The 14,400-nt window shown below is 53.0% G+C and overlaps 4 protein-coding genes across 4 annotated transcripts; 2 read left to right on the top strand and 2 right to left on the bottom strand.

The window, feature by feature from the left end:
• Positions 1-1,210: 1,210 nt before the first annotated feature.
• Positions 1,211-2,255, bottom strand: J3D65DRAFT_660638 (uncharacterized protein; the record flags this gene model as incomplete). The annotated part of the gene is made up of 2 exons (XM_066802579.1): positions 1,778-2,255; positions 1,211-1,660 (listed from the first exon to the last, which is right to left on the bottom strand). Exons 1-2 carry the CDS (start codon positions 1,841-1,843, stop codon positions 1,211-1,213), a joined length of 516 nt encoding a protein of 171 aa, XP_066653310.1. The 5' UTR covers positions 1,844-2,255.
• A 1,724-nt stretch (positions 2,256-3,979) lies between these two features.
• Positions 3,980-5,333, top strand: J3D65DRAFT_632932 (uncharacterized protein). The gene is made up of 3 exons (XM_066801074.1): positions 3,980-4,143; positions 4,370-4,571; positions 4,624-5,333. Exons 1-3 carry the CDS (start codon positions 4,069-4,071, stop codon positions 4,866-4,868), a joined length of 522 nt encoding a protein of 173 aa, XP_066653309.1. The 5' UTR covers positions 3,980-4,068; the 3' UTR covers positions 4,869-5,333.
• Positions 5,334-7,701: 2,368 nt separating this feature from the next.
• On the top strand, positions 7,702-9,000 carry J3D65DRAFT_479557 (uncharacterized protein). The gene is made up of 3 exons (XM_066796575.1): positions 7,702-7,903; positions 7,950-8,016; positions 8,066-9,000. Exons 1-3 carry the CDS (start codon positions 7,868-7,870, stop codon positions 8,662-8,664), a joined length of 702 nt encoding a protein of 233 aa, XP_066653308.1. The 5' UTR covers positions 7,702-7,867; the 3' UTR covers positions 8,665-9,000.
• Positions 9,001-11,452: 2,452 nt separating this feature from the next.
• J3D65DRAFT_479482 (glycoside hydrolase superfamily) lies at positions 11,453-13,413 on the bottom strand. The gene is made up of 5 exons (XM_066796574.1): positions 13,048-13,413; positions 12,930-12,998; positions 12,860-12,873; positions 12,685-12,812; positions 11,453-12,634 (listed from the first exon to the last, which is right to left on the bottom strand). Exons 1-5 carry the CDS (start codon positions 13,154-13,156, stop codon positions 11,482-11,484), a joined length of 1,473 nt encoding a protein of 490 aa, XP_066653307.1. The 5' UTR covers positions 13,157-13,413; the 3' UTR covers positions 11,453-11,481.
• Between the last annotated feature and the right edge of the window lie 987 nt (positions 13,414-14,400).

Genomic DNA, 14,400 nt, shown 5'->3' with positions numbered 1-14,400 from the left:
GTCCGCCCGCTAGGACCTGCACTTCTTTGAGAGTCAGCGACAGGTCACAAAAGAACAATATCTCCTGCTCTGAATACCAAGGGATCAGAGACGAGTTGCGACATTGGGTTTTGTTTCAACAACCACCAAGGGGCTAATTGATTCAAACGAACGAGACAAGGGCTTCATCATGCGGTGCCAAGCAAGTGGCCAAAAGGTACCGAGCAAGTTTCTTGAATGTTGTGGAGCCCAGTGCTTGGATCTTGGTATTATTGCGAGTAACACCGACGGTCGTGCGGGGTGACGAGGAGCATTCGTCGTGAGCGGAACCCAGGGTCAGATGGGATGCGAGAAGGAGCTGGGACTTCGGGGCGAATTTGAGGTACGCAGGCGACAGGCCTCATTCGCGGTCACTGAGATTGCGTTAGCCTTTCGCAACATCGCGGCGAGTGAGAGGAAACGAATTCTCCATATGCTCTGGAGCAAAAGGCCTCTAGATCCACAGCCACAATTGGTCAGTAGCAGATACATGTTGGGCTGTGTCATGGTGTGGAAGTGGAAAGATTTGGAGTTGAAAAGAATAGGTTTGTAGTTTCTTGGCGCTGGACGTGACGGACGCCAACGGCAGCAACCGCCTTCTTTGGACTAACCTCAGCACATGGCGACAAAATGTCGAAATGACAGGGCGGCAGAGATTTCAGCAAGGGAACATATTTGATGAGACTAACCTCCTGGATCTAGCTGCAGCAATGGATCACTGCTCCCTAACCGCAGCTGTAGCGGTAAATGGATGCTCCCTAGATGCACTCGCACTGCCGGGGTTCCCTCATTTCTTTCGACACTCACTGTGCCAGGGAATTTGAAAAAGGGTATGGCCCACTGGTGAGTCAGGAAGACAGTCACTGTTTGCAGAGGGAAGGAGAATTCAAGAGCAGCGAAGTGTCGGCTCGCAAAGCCCACTTTGCCCACCACTTCTACATTTCCAATCAGCAGCGCAAAGTCTACGTCTTGACAACGCCAGGGACTTTCTTCCCAGTCTCGATATCGCTGCTTCAAGCAGAAATTCTTGCCATTCAATCCATGTGCCTTCCACAAACGCCTTCTCCGCTTCGCAACCCAGGGCCTGTCCAGGCCAAACAAGTTTGAAACCCCACACCGCCAACACCATTACCTTTCCCCCAGATACCTGAGCCTGGGGTTTGAGCTGACAACCGAATAAATACACAGTACCTCAAGACCACACAAGAGGCTCCTTCTTGAGCAAGACCTGGGCTTCGACCACCGGCTCCGCATCCTTTTCCACATCCATCTCCCGCTCTGGAGCCTTGACCTCGCGATCCAGGTCCTCCATGGTCTCCTCTTTGATCTCCCGCTTGACGCGCGGGACCCTCGAGAGCGGAATGTCGTCGTCGCTCCACGCTTCGGTCTTGGGCTCGTCCTTGATGCCGAGCTTGCTGTCCTCCTCCTCCGGCTTCACAAAGTACTTGTCCTCGTCGTCGTCATCGCTCAGAGCTCCCTTGCACTTGGAAAGCTTTTGGCGCTTGGAGGAGCCCTTGGGCGCTCGAGGACCCCGCTTGGAGGGCTGGATGTTTTCCATGGTCTGGCGGAAGCGGTGGTATCGCATACGGGCGGCATGACCATTCGAGATTTTGCATTCCTCGGCAATGATTTTCCAGTCGATCTAGGGGAGACATAGTGTTAGGAGAAGATGGAGAGACATTGGGAAAAGATGCAGAAACGAAGATGACGGGAGCAGACTGCTTGCGCTCGGAATAGCGAAAGCGAAATGGCTACTTACATATTTCAGGTCCAACTGTTTGAGGATCGAGTAGAGCATATCGGCATTCGATTTGTCCGTCGGCATCTTGAAGCGGATATACCTCCGAGTCGATGAAAACGCAAAAGGACAGAAGCAACGACGACGGTATTCGGGAAGAGCAAAATAGATCAGGTACGTTCTGCGAATGGCAAAGGTCTTGAGGGATGATGCGTTGAGCTCCAGTCTCCTGTATTTCCAGAGGTTTAAAATTGAACAGGTTGACAGACACGATGACTGTGGGAGCGTGATCTTTTCATTGCGCTCTGAATGCGCAGTATCAAAGAAAGAATCGGTGCAAATTCTACAAGGAGATGGAAGACAAACGAACAAACGGTGCCTAAGAGACAGAGACCCGGATTACGGAGTTTGCTTGTCGCCGTTGCGCGAAAATTGGTCAAACTGCTTGAAGACTGTGCAGCACAGCTTTGAAAGAGACATCAAAGAATGGAATGTCGCAGACATTTAAGAGTGTTGTTGTTCTTCTTGACAATGGAGCTATGCAGTGCATGCGCCGTTGGCACCCGAGAATCCTTTGTTCTTCTCGGCGATCGACGCATGGAACTTTCTCTCAACGTTTGCTTTCCAGCAAGGCGACTTCACTGACGCGCAGATTTTGCACTTGAGTAAAGTCCCAAAAAGAATCTCCCTTCATTCAGCCTACCGCCGACCTGATGGAATTTGAGTTGCTGTCAGATTGGGTCGACCTCTGCAGTGCATTCTTTTGCCAACCACCATCAAAGATATTCCTTTACCGGGGAAGCATTGCCTCCTTCTACTTTCTTTGGGCCATTGGGTTTCTTGGGAGCGATTCGATAATTCCAGACCATCTACCGCATTGTTTTTCCTTGGAGAGCTGTCAAGTCTGATACGATGCGGCAGCTACAAAATTTGGTGTGGTCGTAGCGAAGGAACGGAGGGACATCCCAAGCTCTGTGACTTCTTCTTTTCGACAACTGGGTAGGGTTCAGGATGGATGTTGCTGCTGGCTCATCTTCAGGCTGCGAGCTCAACACCTTTGCGTAACTTCGCCACCATGACACCTCGCTCCCATATCCTCAGAGATCTCCTGCCTGTAGGAAGAGCGAGGATGGAGATGAAGTAAAAGTTGATTCTTTGGAGGTCGCAGGCTTCGCGAAGCATTAAGACGCTTGGTGAGCCGCGGCCGCTAACTGCAAATGATAAAGGCTAAACTAGAGTAGAAAAGCGCTATGCCTGAATAGGCAAGCAAGTAGGTAAATGAGTGTTGGACACAAAGGGAAAATGCTATCAATCAGTCGTCAATCGTCAAAACCGTAACAGTGAAGTCGAGATTTTCTTGAACATATGAATCTCTTCAAGTATATATCGTTGGTAGAATGGGGACTTTGCTCACAAGTGCCTTGTCTTGGAGCCTGGCGATATATTAGAAAAACTGTGCCTTGGTGACGCTGAGAATAAGAGATTGACATTGAAGTAGGTGTGGACTGAATCTGCTCGAAGATTTGAATTTCAGCAGAGGAAACTTTTTGTAATAAATGATTGATGTAACGGACTCTGACTGTGCTTTACGGCTGTAGTGTTACAGAGTCCTCTAGTCTTCGCCTCTTCATTTGGTCAGTCGAATGCCGCACAATGGATGAGATAATACTCATTGTAAGATGTGTCGATTTCACAATCCATGTTGCACGACAACGTCGTCAATGGCATATGCAAGGCACCCTTGGACCTTGGGCACTGCAAGGATGGCACACACCACCAAACGGGAGGACCCATGCCCGCATCGCATGTGTCGCACTCGCACCAAAACGAAGCCCGACCAGGGTGTTAGCGCAGTAGGAGTAGTTTAGGGTGAGTGCAATGTTCAGAATGAGATCAGGGCAGATATGCGTGCACTTCCCGCGGACACCCGGAGGCTCCCGCGACGCGCTCTCGCGTTAATTCGAGGCAGGAAGACGCGAGCTACCTTTTTTTGTTCGACAGAGCCATGCCAATGACCCCTGCATGACGTAGGATACGCGGTCTTTGGCAGTGGTTGGTGTTGCGAGGCAAATGACTGTGAGGCTACTCTGGACTTGTCGGTGATATGTGTGGTTGTGGGAAGAGCTGTCCCCGTCTGCCAATCCCGTCAACCGGGAGCAGGATCCACTGCCGTCGTAGGGGTATTTAGCTTAGACCTCCCACATCCCACAATCACTTCACGCGATCACACAACACTCTACAACCACTACTCTCATCACATCCAGACGCCTTTCTCCATACTGAAAACTTCCAGCCTCAAACATCAATTCACCATGCCCATCGATTGGAAGACCCCCGAATCCTACAGGCGCCTGTTGGCTGCTATGTGTGCTTCCGCAGAAGGCAATGTAAGTCTACAATTTCTTATCCGGGACTCACTTGATCTGCCCGAACTCACCTGGTCTGTCCGAATTCACCTGGACTGCCCGAACTCACTTGGTCTTCTCGAACTCCAACCCACTTGTACTGCCCGACCTCACTTGAACTGCCCGAACTAGCCGAACTGGCATCAACACATTCAACAATATGCAAAGAAAAGATCGGCTTTGCTAACCAGGGTCCGCTTCACCGCAGATTGATTTCAAGAAGGTCGCCTACTACTACGGCCAGGGTGCCACCTACGACGCCATTGAGGGTCGATTCCGCCATGCCAGAAAGGAGGCAAAGCTCCTCCAGAAAGAGGCTGTGGACGAAGGTCGTCAGATGCCAGTGACGCGCCCGAAGTCGGCGGTCTCGACTCCCCGCAAGCCCAAGGCTACGCCGTCTACCGAGAATCGTAAGTCCCTCTACGCCCCCCTTTCTGCTCATTGTTCTCAATTATTACGCAGGTGTCAAGTCTGGAAGGGTCGCGAAGTCGCCTTCCAAGAAGTCGAAGAAGAGCACTGCTGGCAACATGTCTCCAATTATCAAGCTGGAGCTCGACAGCTCTTCCTCCGCAGCTGCCACGCCGTCGTCCTGGGATTCTGACATTGTGGCGCAGAACGAAAATACGTTCTTCGACTACAGCGAAATTGGCTTCGTGAACCCTGGCGCTCTCTCCAACGACGTTTCCGAGGAATACCAGGAGGTTTGATGATTACCACACGATCGAGTAGAGATGCGACTCTGGAACGTTTTCAATTTTCAATTTTTTTTTTCGGTGGAGTTCTGGGGCGGATTTATCGGAGTCTACAAAACGTGGTCGCCGACAACTCAGGAGTGCGTCTTTAAGTTTCCATTTGCCAGCAAATCGAGCTGGAGGACGGTTCGGTAACGGAGTCTCGGAATTGTTTGATTTCAGCCTGGGAACACTTGCACGGTTTCCTCTGGCAACCTCAAAAGCACATATGTTGCTTGCGGTATCGGCAGCAGTGGGGTTGGAAAAGGGCCAGTTCGCACCTGGGCTTCTGACCACCAAAAATGATGAATGCGATTCCATGATTTCTGCAACTCAGCTTTCAATGTGAATGTCTTGCTGCTTTGTATCATTTGGGTCTGATGAACTTACTGTTTCTGGTGCAATTGGCACGCCGAATCAACCACGATGCTGCGATGGAGCACCCAGCTGCGACTGCGAGTTCAATTTTGGAGGAGCAATTGCAGGACTTGTGATCATTGACCACCCTTCAAGGATGTCCACTTCGCGGTCGAAATTCACTCATCGGAAAACGATTTGTCGCAGATGAGTGTAGATACTTAGATACTCAACATTGAGAACCAGCTTTGGAAGGCCTTGCAAAAGCTTTGCAGAAGCGTGCCACACACTGATCTTCTTTTCTACTTTCTTCACACTGCGCTCGTTGCCCACGGTCAAAGCAAGTGGATCAATCTGAAGTCAAAAGAGAAAATCGGGCAAAAGCGATGCTTATGCCAGAGATATTACAAAACAAAAAATATGTATCCAGATCACGATGGAGACAGTGCGTTGGTGTTTCGAAAATTTCCAGACAAACGGTCTGTCGTAAAAGAAAGAATCCCAACCGAATGGGGCGGAAGGAGCACCAGGGTCTGGCGTAAAAGCAACGGGATCCTGGCTTACGGCCCAAAAGCTTCTCTTGTGCAAACTGAAAGTTCACGGCGGCTGGTGTGGGATTCGCCGTTCACCATAGAAATTTGGTGGTGGGAGATCCTGAGTACACATGAACACGTAGAGTTCCAGCTCCAAAAGGCCATGACTTGCGCCCGTTGCCAATGCAACGGCCCCTTGAACTGCTAATAAAGTTTACGGACATCAGACCCTTGCTAGAGGCGGGAGAGCAGCAGTTCCCTGACGGGCCGACCGCACATTGAGCGTCTTAAAACATGTCGCGGTGGAACGACTGGATGCGAGGGCTTGCGTTTGCGGAAAGGAGCTGTTTCGATGTGCAGCCATCCCGTCGGCGAGATGTGACAGATCGGCGAGTTGGCTGCGTAGGAAAAAGAGATGTGCAGGAGGAGGCAAAGGAGATTGGGCGCTTGCAGATGCGTAGGACAAAGCCCAGGGCCGGCTGCACGTACTTTGACACGGTGCACCGCTTGGTCGCGAATCCGGAGAAATACGGCGCCGGGTGGGTCTTGACAGCATCCTCGAAGTCTTTGCCAACTTCTCTACCAATCTTCCTCCTCCGCTGTGCACGACCACAGCTTGTCCGTCCTCACAACGTGCATATTTCCAGCCTTCTCTTGCACTTTCCGCGCCTACCCATGCCGTTGATGATACACGCCACGCATGATGGGCACACTTGCCTCCTTTCTGTATCTCCGACGCCAATCTGATTGGCCTGGCACATTTACTTTCTGTGCCCACTTTACTTTTGCCTTTGACGGCATACATGTCGTGTTCGTTAACTTTGCCCCGCATTGCCGAGCAGTGGTTTGGGGTTGTGCTTTACGACAACCCACATCTTTTGACTGCTCTTGACCTGTCCTCATCTATCTCAAGGAAGGGTAGGCCTTCTCACATTGTCAATATTGTGTCTTTTTGTCCATTTTGCGCTCCTCAACTGGTTTTACAAGGAAGACCTTTCAAATTGGGGTCTTTTTCCTCTTTTTCCGTTCCTCTGATGCTGCGTTTTCGGTATGTTAGTCGGGTATCATAAATGGGCTGAATTATCTTCTGTGGAAGTCCGTAAGCTTTGACAAATTCCTCCGAAGCTCCATAGGACTTACGACGACCACTCCAGGTGTGACGTGCAGGGAGCCTTGGCCCTTCAAGGCTTTCCTTGTACACTCAAATAAGAGTCATCTCAATCAAAGTGGTTATCAGCTAGAGTTGATGATAAGCCTGGACTCGTCCGGAGAGTGATACAGAGTGCACATAAATTAGCGCCTTGAAGTCCGTATGATGCTACGCGAGCACACATTGTGCCATGACCGAAGTGTGCGCCCCTGGCTTGACACGCGATTCTCTTCAATGATCGGGAGATTCAATAGCCCATCTGCACGTTTGGCTTTCGTCGCTGACTTTGATGCTAGAAGTGCCAAAGGTCGCTGCAATCATGATTCGCAATTCCCCATCTTACCAGCGTTTCAGTAGGTCGAGGTTGAGTTGCCAGGCCAATGTTCAGTCGGCTCCCCCGGCTTGGTTTATACTTTGAAATGCATCCCCAAGATACAGAAGCTCTTGCGGAACCTGTCTTTGTGAGTTGCCAGCCTCTGCCAGGCCATGACTTCCGCTGCGCCGTAGAAAACGCGGTGGTAGGACGCGCCCTCGCACTGAACGGGGCAAGACCGTGGATAATTCGCGTAACGCCGGAGCGTGGGTCACTTTCTTCACCTTAAAGTTCCGCTCTGCTGCGTATCCAGACCTCAACCTCCACCTCTTCCGCCCACCGCACTTCAACTTCCGACCTTCTCAACACCACCTTGCACACGTCAGCATCAACCATCTTGCTCACAGCACTTGGACAAAGCTCCTCTCAATTGGTATGTCCAACTCCCGTTCACAATGTGACATCCACATTCAAGCAAACCTTGGCATGGCTGTTGCGCAGTCACTTCACATGACTGTCGCTCCCACCCCAATGCTTGCCATGAAACTCCCCAATCCTCGCACGTGAGACACAATGCAAACAATCCAAGCTGACCTGCACAGCCTCACTACACTTCGTCAAAATGCCTGTGCGTTGGGATTCGGACAAGAAAGTTACGGTATGCTCTTCACTTTCCCTTCCAGACTCCACTGACTGGGTCCCAGTTGTTTGTGACCATCATGAACACCCATCAGGTCGCCGTCGACGCGCAGAGGGTGGTCGATGCCTGGCGTAAGTTGCCTCACTCACAAATTTCCGCCGTCTCGCTAACCAGCTGCAGCTGGTGATGGCGATGAGAAGCCGACCGCACGCGCGATCAAAGAAATCCTGGGAAAAATCAAGAAGAACGTCGCCACCAAGTCTGGCGGTACTTCTGCTACCACGACTCCCGTCAAGGTCACCAACGCCAGGCCCAAGGCCACTCCCCAGCCGAAGGCGACTCCCCGCTCTGCGAAGAAGCGTAAGAGGTTCGACGACAGCTCTGATTCAGACTCGCCAGCTCCGTCGAGCACGCGCAAGGAGCTGAAGGAGCTTGGTGGTGGCTCCCCAACGCCCAAGAAGAGGGCGAACAAGAATGTTGCAACGACCTGTGTCCTTCCCAACGGCTCCGAGGACCAGAGCGTCACGGCCAACGGCAGCGTCAATGAGCGTGTGGGATACCCAACTCCCGCTGACACCGCCAGCCCTGCTGAGACGACTGCTTTCCGCTCTACTCCCCGCCGTGCTGCTAGCGCCAAGATCGCCAACTACATCAAAGAGGAGCAGATCACGACTGACGAGAATGACGACGAGGAGAACGAAGCTGCTAATGACGAGGTGACCAGCGAAGCCGACTCGGACGTTTCGGCTTGGGAGAACAACTTGGTCGAAGAAGTCTGAGCATTGAGTCTTTTGCCCGAACACTTGACACTCCATTCAGAACCCAACCAAACACCCCAGCCCCGAACCTGTTGGCTCGGCGCCACAAAAGAATGAGGCTTCTCTTCGACAATAGGACAGTCCTTGCCGAACACAACGACAAAGTCAATTTCATTAAAAGAGGAACCAGGCACGTCGGATGGGGGCGTCTCCAGACCTGGTTTCCCAAAAAGTCTTGCTCTGCTCGGATGACATTTGAAAAGCGGTTGGATCGGTACTTGCCTTGCTTTACTTGGGTCTCGTGGGTTTTTTCTCTGTGTGGGCGGTTGCTTACTGGCTAGCCTCTCTTGAGCACTGATCAATGAATACGGGACTCTTGACCTCGAAGCGTTTTGCAATGCAGGATGTCCGCTCCCTCGGCGCGAGTGAAGCAATGAGCAACAATCCCTCTAGCTGTGGCATGCAATGCGCCCTGGAGGTGACAGCAGTGCTGCAAGATATCTCTTCTCTTTGATCCCCTGCGTAGGCGCTTGCTATCTGTCAGGCTCGTCGTGAGTAGACGACGGGCGCAAGAAAACGCCACTTACATCGCCACGGCGCCTTTCTACCACCTTTTCAATCTCCTGACCTAAATCGCCACACCCCACCTTCTCACCCCATAATCAGCTTCATGAGCGCTCTCTCGCCGTCTCTCTACGGCCGAACTGCCCTCCCACGTAGCGCAGGCTTCAAGTGACAGAAACGAGTCAGCCAGATATCCAGACAACATCCAACAAGCCGGCGCAAACCGGATAGTGGTTGGTACGAACGTGACGCCATATGGCTGCCGCTACTGCTGCTCCGCATGGCACAAAGACGCCTCCGAAGCGGCGTTGCATGCAGCAACACCGGGATCCCATCTTTCGAGGCTGAAGAGGGACGTCGCATGAACGGCATGGATGCTCCCTGTCTGCCGCGCCGACGCGCCAGAAGAGGAAGATTTGAGAATAGCAATGGTGACGGGATGCCCGTGGAGCATCCATGTTGCATTGGAAGACGGAGGAGGTGGAGGTTAGGTCGACAGGCTTCTGGGCATGTCACGGCAGGATAAGGAGAGTGGTCGCGTGCTCGTCCGCGGGGAGAGGAGGCCGTGATGTGTAGGTATGAGGTCGACGTCGACGGACTGAGAAGAAAGCGTGGAGAGCGAGGGGGTCCACCTGAGACGACAGTGGCAGACTAGAGCGCGAGCGAGCGCCGCAGAGTGCGACAGGGTTGGCATTATGCAGACGTCAAACAAATCAACAAAACAAACAGCACCCACCGGCAACGCGAGACAGTTTCCAAACGCGCGCCCTCGCCGAAATCTGTGGACTACAACTTGCCTTTCCACCATCTTCTTCGTTTGTCTGCCCCGATTACCGATTACGCTCTTCCACCACCGTCTTCCATTCCAGTCGTCATCGAAGTTTTCAACGCGGAAAGTGGTACTCCTTCTCCTCCTCCTGTCTCCGCGCCCACGCGACCCTCTCCGCCCACGAAGCAAGCCAACGCGCCACATCCAGCACCCGCGCCGGGTCGAGCCACAGCACGCTCTACCTTCCGCTGATCCTGTGAAAAGAGCCCCTCAGATATACCGCAATCGAGTCGTCACAAAGACCACATGACAGCGCAGCACATCCATCGTCCATTAAGAAGCTTTCCGTCGTGTCATGAATCTCCACGCTACTCAGCACCCCACTCCCTCCACAAGGAGCGGACCGAACCGGGCTGGGATGCGGTCATTGGTGACCACGATCCCCACGCCTGTCTGGCTGGCCCACAACCGGAGCCCCTCTTCTCGGACCAGGTGGCCGCGACACATGATACACGCGCCGCGAAATGGGCTTTTGCAGGCCTGGATGGACGAGTCCAGATGCCGCCACAGCATAGCGGGGGCGAGCAGTGGAATGGAGCTTCTGACTTGGCTGTTTATCTGTGAGAACCCCTGTATCTCCGCTGTTCGTGACGTCAATACGCTAGCTATGATGGACGCGTCGTGGAAGGATATACGCGTGTGGTATGCAGCGTGACGAGAAAGTGGATGGGAGTGGGGTGTCTTGTTAATGCCACGCCGTGTGTCTCTGTACCTACTACCTCCCACGAATGACTTCAATCAATGAAGCAGAGATTTTCCGATACCATGCGTTAAGTGTACTCCAAGGCATCGGACGCACGTGCCGAAGAAGAGAAACTTTTGATCAGTGAGAAAGTTCTATTCTCATAATACTACATAGCGCCCTATCTCTTAAAGCGAAAGTTGGAGAGGACGAAATTCCAGCTCAGCTGAGATCTAACGAGGGGATAGAAGGTTGCTTAGCCAGTGACGGGAACAAGCGAGTGAAACGTATGCACAGAAAGATACAAAGACAAATGTGGGGAGGGGGATGGGGAAGGACAAAGACAAAAGCAGGGCGCCTAGGCAAAGATACAAGCATATACGGCTATCTGTCTAAGCGAGTGATGGAATGTTTGAATGGAAGATGCAGCGAAAGACACCTTGACCGAGAGAGACATAGGAGCAAACGAAGATGTGGAAAGGGGGGACATGGAGAAGCGAAAGACAGAAGAAATGGAAGAGAGCAAAGCATCCGCCTCTTGAGCGAGAGAAGTACAAAATGTGCGAAGAACGACTCCGAGAAGCATCAAGCCTATACCATATCTGCGGCCGTGTCCATCTGCCAGACTCCATCTCATGTGCGTGTGCGTCGTCATATCATGACATGCCACGCCACTGAGCCAAAAACAAATTCATCCCGTCTTTAGCGATCGTTATGACGATAGAGACACCCAGGCTGTTCTATCTAGCACCTACAAACCAATCTAAGCCGCTTCGCCGGCATCATCGTCGACGATCTCCTCGCAGACAAAGCGATGCGGCTTGCCTCTTGTGGAAGAAGAAGAGCGCATAGGCGGAGGCGGGCCATGGTGGAAAGGGGGCAGCACTGCCTGGATCGAGGAGGCGGGTACAACGCTGCTGCTGCTGCCACTGCTGATTCCATATCCCGACCTGGCAGCCTCAGACGGAGCGTCCGTGGCGCGAGAGAGAATTTGCTGCGGTTGGCTGGTGACGGGAGGCGCGTCGTAGGACGGGGCAGCAACCGAAGAAGACGAGGTGAGGGAGGAGCTGCGCACGCTTGTGACGAGGGTCGAAGCGGCGCTGCTCCTGGACGCCGCCGAGGACGACAAAGAGGACGAGACGCCGGTGGAGCGCTGCGAGGCCGAGCTGCTTGTCCCCGTGCTGGAAGCCACAGCGCTAGTGGCAGCAGACGTGGATTGCGCTGACGAAGTGTCAAGCTCGCCTGCGACCTGCGCCAGGAAGTCCTTGTTGGAGAGCGCCTGACTGGCATCCCACATCATGACGCCACCCATGCTCGAAAAGTTCTTGACGTACGAAATGACGGGCGCGAGGGCCGTCGGCTCCAGGTAACCGCTTCCAGCAGCCGTCGAGCTGGCCGGAATCCCAAGAAAGACCTTGACGTTCTTGTTGGGCGAAGTCTGCGTGGCCCACTTGTCCCAGGTGTCAAAGTTGAAGTTGTTCTGTTGGCTCGATCCCGGGCTGTACGACTGCACGCCGCAGTAGTTGTTGTAAAACTGCACAAAGACGGCGTCCATTCCGACGGCGTCGAGAAATTGCTGGTCTGCGGCGTCAGGGTATGGGCACTGTGGTGCTGCAGTGAGGTAACGCTTCTTTCCATCAGACGCGGAATCCACAAGAGTGCGCAGCTGTCGCACAAAGGGTACCATGTTCTGGACAGTAGACTCGAAATCAAAGTCGAACCCGTCAACTGCAGAGTTATTAAAGGGCCGGAGGGCACTGCTTCCCGAATTATAGGGGCCGAAAATGTCCCAAACTTTGTTGGCTGCAGTGACAGCGGCGGATTCGCTTTGGAATCCTCCCTCGGTATATGTAGCACCTCCAATCGACAAAAGTATCGTCTTTCCGTACTGCTCTTGACATGTTACAATGTCTTCACTGGAGGAACATCAGCAGCTGGATCAAAGGCAGTGTCAGGGGAAGCTCACGCAATCTGGGGACAGTTCTTCAAGTTTGTCCCATCGAACATGCCGCACGGGTCTCCTTGGTTTGCAAAATTCAACTCCGGCAGGGCATCGGCGCCGCCAATCTTTGTCATGAAAGCCATGGGGATGACCTAAATGAGAGTCAGATGGAAACAAGAAGACTTCAAAGTTTGCGTACATCGATGTCGGAATCTGTGGTCACGTTGGTCAGCTTCGCCGTGCTTGATCAGTGCCACGGTGGATCATACTTGCACAGTAATAAGCCAGTCTCTTCTGAGCCTCAGGATCATCACCTCCCCTCCCATGAGAGTTTTGCCCTGCAGCCAGTCAGTCATTATTGCTTCACCAACCACGAACATCACAAACCCCAATAGACGGCGACATTGTTCTTCGAGGACGGATTGAATCCAGCAGAAGCGTGTCTCACAGTGACAAAAGCAGCTGCCAGGGAGGCGAGACGCGAAGTAGTGATCATCTTGTACAGTTGGTAAAGGACTGGAGCCGTGGACAGTGTACCCGGAAGGTGGTGGCAGGGCAAGTCTACCGAACGAAAGTACGGAGACTGTTGCTTAGGACCGCAAAGACAGAGATGTGCAAAGGCTGGCGATGAGCTTTCAAGTCGGCGTCCAACCTGGATTCTTTATACCCACGACTACAAAAACCATGAGGCGCAGGACTGACAACAAGTGATCCAGCCCACCATCATTACTGTAGTAACTGCTCCGGTATGATCGCGCGGCTAAGACCCAGATAACCTCGTGGGAGCTCATGCAGGGGAGAGGCGGGTGCCATATCGCCCTGCCTCGGGCTTGGGCATCCGAGCGCCCTATCTGTTGGGTATGGCGGGCCGGCCCATTCTTCTGACAGGGGCGGAGAATGGCACAGGTTGACGGATGACATGCGGTAGAGGTAACGTGGGCGTCGGTGGGGATGGGCCGAGATGCGAATGGGGACGCCGAGCCGAGCTTTCGGAGTTGTACCAGGCTGGGCTAGAAATCACAAGATGTTCGTCTGAGAGGGTGGACGGGAGGCAGAAACGTTGTCAAGATGTTGAATGCGATGTCCGCAATGCCATCCTCGTTGATAGCCCGTGGGGGCTTCCAGAGATCTCTTCCTAGGCCGCTGAACTCTTCGATAGCCAACAGCTGGGAAATCATTCTGTTTTTGGGCTTGTTCAACTGGAAATGCTCCTCCAGTGTAGCTGCGCCTTGAATCGCGTCTAGAACTCACGGCCGCGCAATCTGCGAACAAGAATCTTTCTCGGAGTTATCGACACGTCGCAAAGTGGCTGGCGTGTCGAGAATGTTTTTGATGAGGGATTTCATCGTATAACCTGTTGCCCATGGCGCACGGGCGGACTGAGCACCAAAGCAGGGCAAGTCGCAATGGGCGACAACGATCGCGACCCGGGACTCAACGTCCCTGCGAACGCTCAACAGCTGAAGATATTAGCCATGTTTCATGCTAGTGTTGCGTCTAGGCAGTCGCGGGAGCAAGTGTGACGCAGTCCCGTGATGAGACGTCAGTTGAGCTGGCAGGATGAGCTGCCCATAAACCACAGAATAGTTCGGAGACAGCGAGGTTAGTCGTCCAGAATTGCTAGGCGCAAGTGCGACATGAAAAGGCTGGAGACGCGGGGTCCTTCAGGAGTCGAGAATGTGGGTTTACTGCGCCAACAGGAGGGATGAAAATCCAAATGCGGCGTCTTGGTCAGACCCA

The sequence above is a fragment of the Phyllosticta citribraziliensis genome (genome assembly GCF_038025025.1).
Source record: "Phyllosticta citribraziliensis strain CPC 17464 chromosome Unknown J3D65scaffold_9, whole genome shotgun sequence".
In the NCBI taxonomy this organism is placed as follows: Eukaryota; Fungi; Ascomycota; class Dothideomycetes; order Botryosphaeriales; family Phyllostictaceae; genus Phyllosticta; species Phyllosticta citribraziliensis.
The sequence above is the reverse complement of the archived record's forward strand: the minus strand, read 5'-3'. Positions and strand labels throughout refer to the sequence as shown.

Coding starts and splice junctions, on each gene's coding strand:
- J3D65DRAFT_632932 (XM_066801074.1), top strand. CDS start 4,069: ATGCCCATCGATTGGAAGACCCCCGAATCCTACAGGCGCCTGTTGGCT. Junction 4,144..4,369: donor GTGCTTCCGCAGAAGGCAAT/GTAAGTCTACAA, acceptor GCTTCACCGCAG/ATTGATTTCAAGAAGGTCGC. Junction 4,572..4,623: donor TACGCCGTCTACCGAGAATC/GTAAGTCCCTCT, acceptor ATTATTACGCAG/GTGTCAAGTCTGGAAGGGTC.
- J3D65DRAFT_479557 (XM_066796575.1), top strand. CDS start 7,868: ATGCCTGTGCGTTGGGATTCGGACAAGAAAGTTACG. Junction 7,904..7,949: donor ATTCGGACAAGAAAGTTACG/GTATGCTCTTCA, acceptor ACTGGGTCCCAG/TTGTTTGTGACCATCATGAA. Junction 8,017..8,065: donor GAGGGTGGTCGATGCCTGGC/GTAAGTTGCCTC, acceptor AACCAGCTGCAG/CTGGTGATGGCGATGAGAAG.
- J3D65DRAFT_479482 (XM_066796574.1), bottom strand. CDS start 13,156: ATGATCACTACTTCGCGTCTCGCCTCCCTGGCAGCTGCTTTTGTCACT. Junction 12,999..13,047: donor CAATGTCGCCGTCTATTGGG/GTTTGTGATGTT, acceptor GACTGGCTGCAG/GGCAAAACTCTCATGGGAGG. Junction 12,635..12,684: donor AAGAACTGTCCCCAGATTGC/GTGAGCTTCCCC, acceptor ATGTTCCTCCAG/TGAAGACATTGTAACATGTC.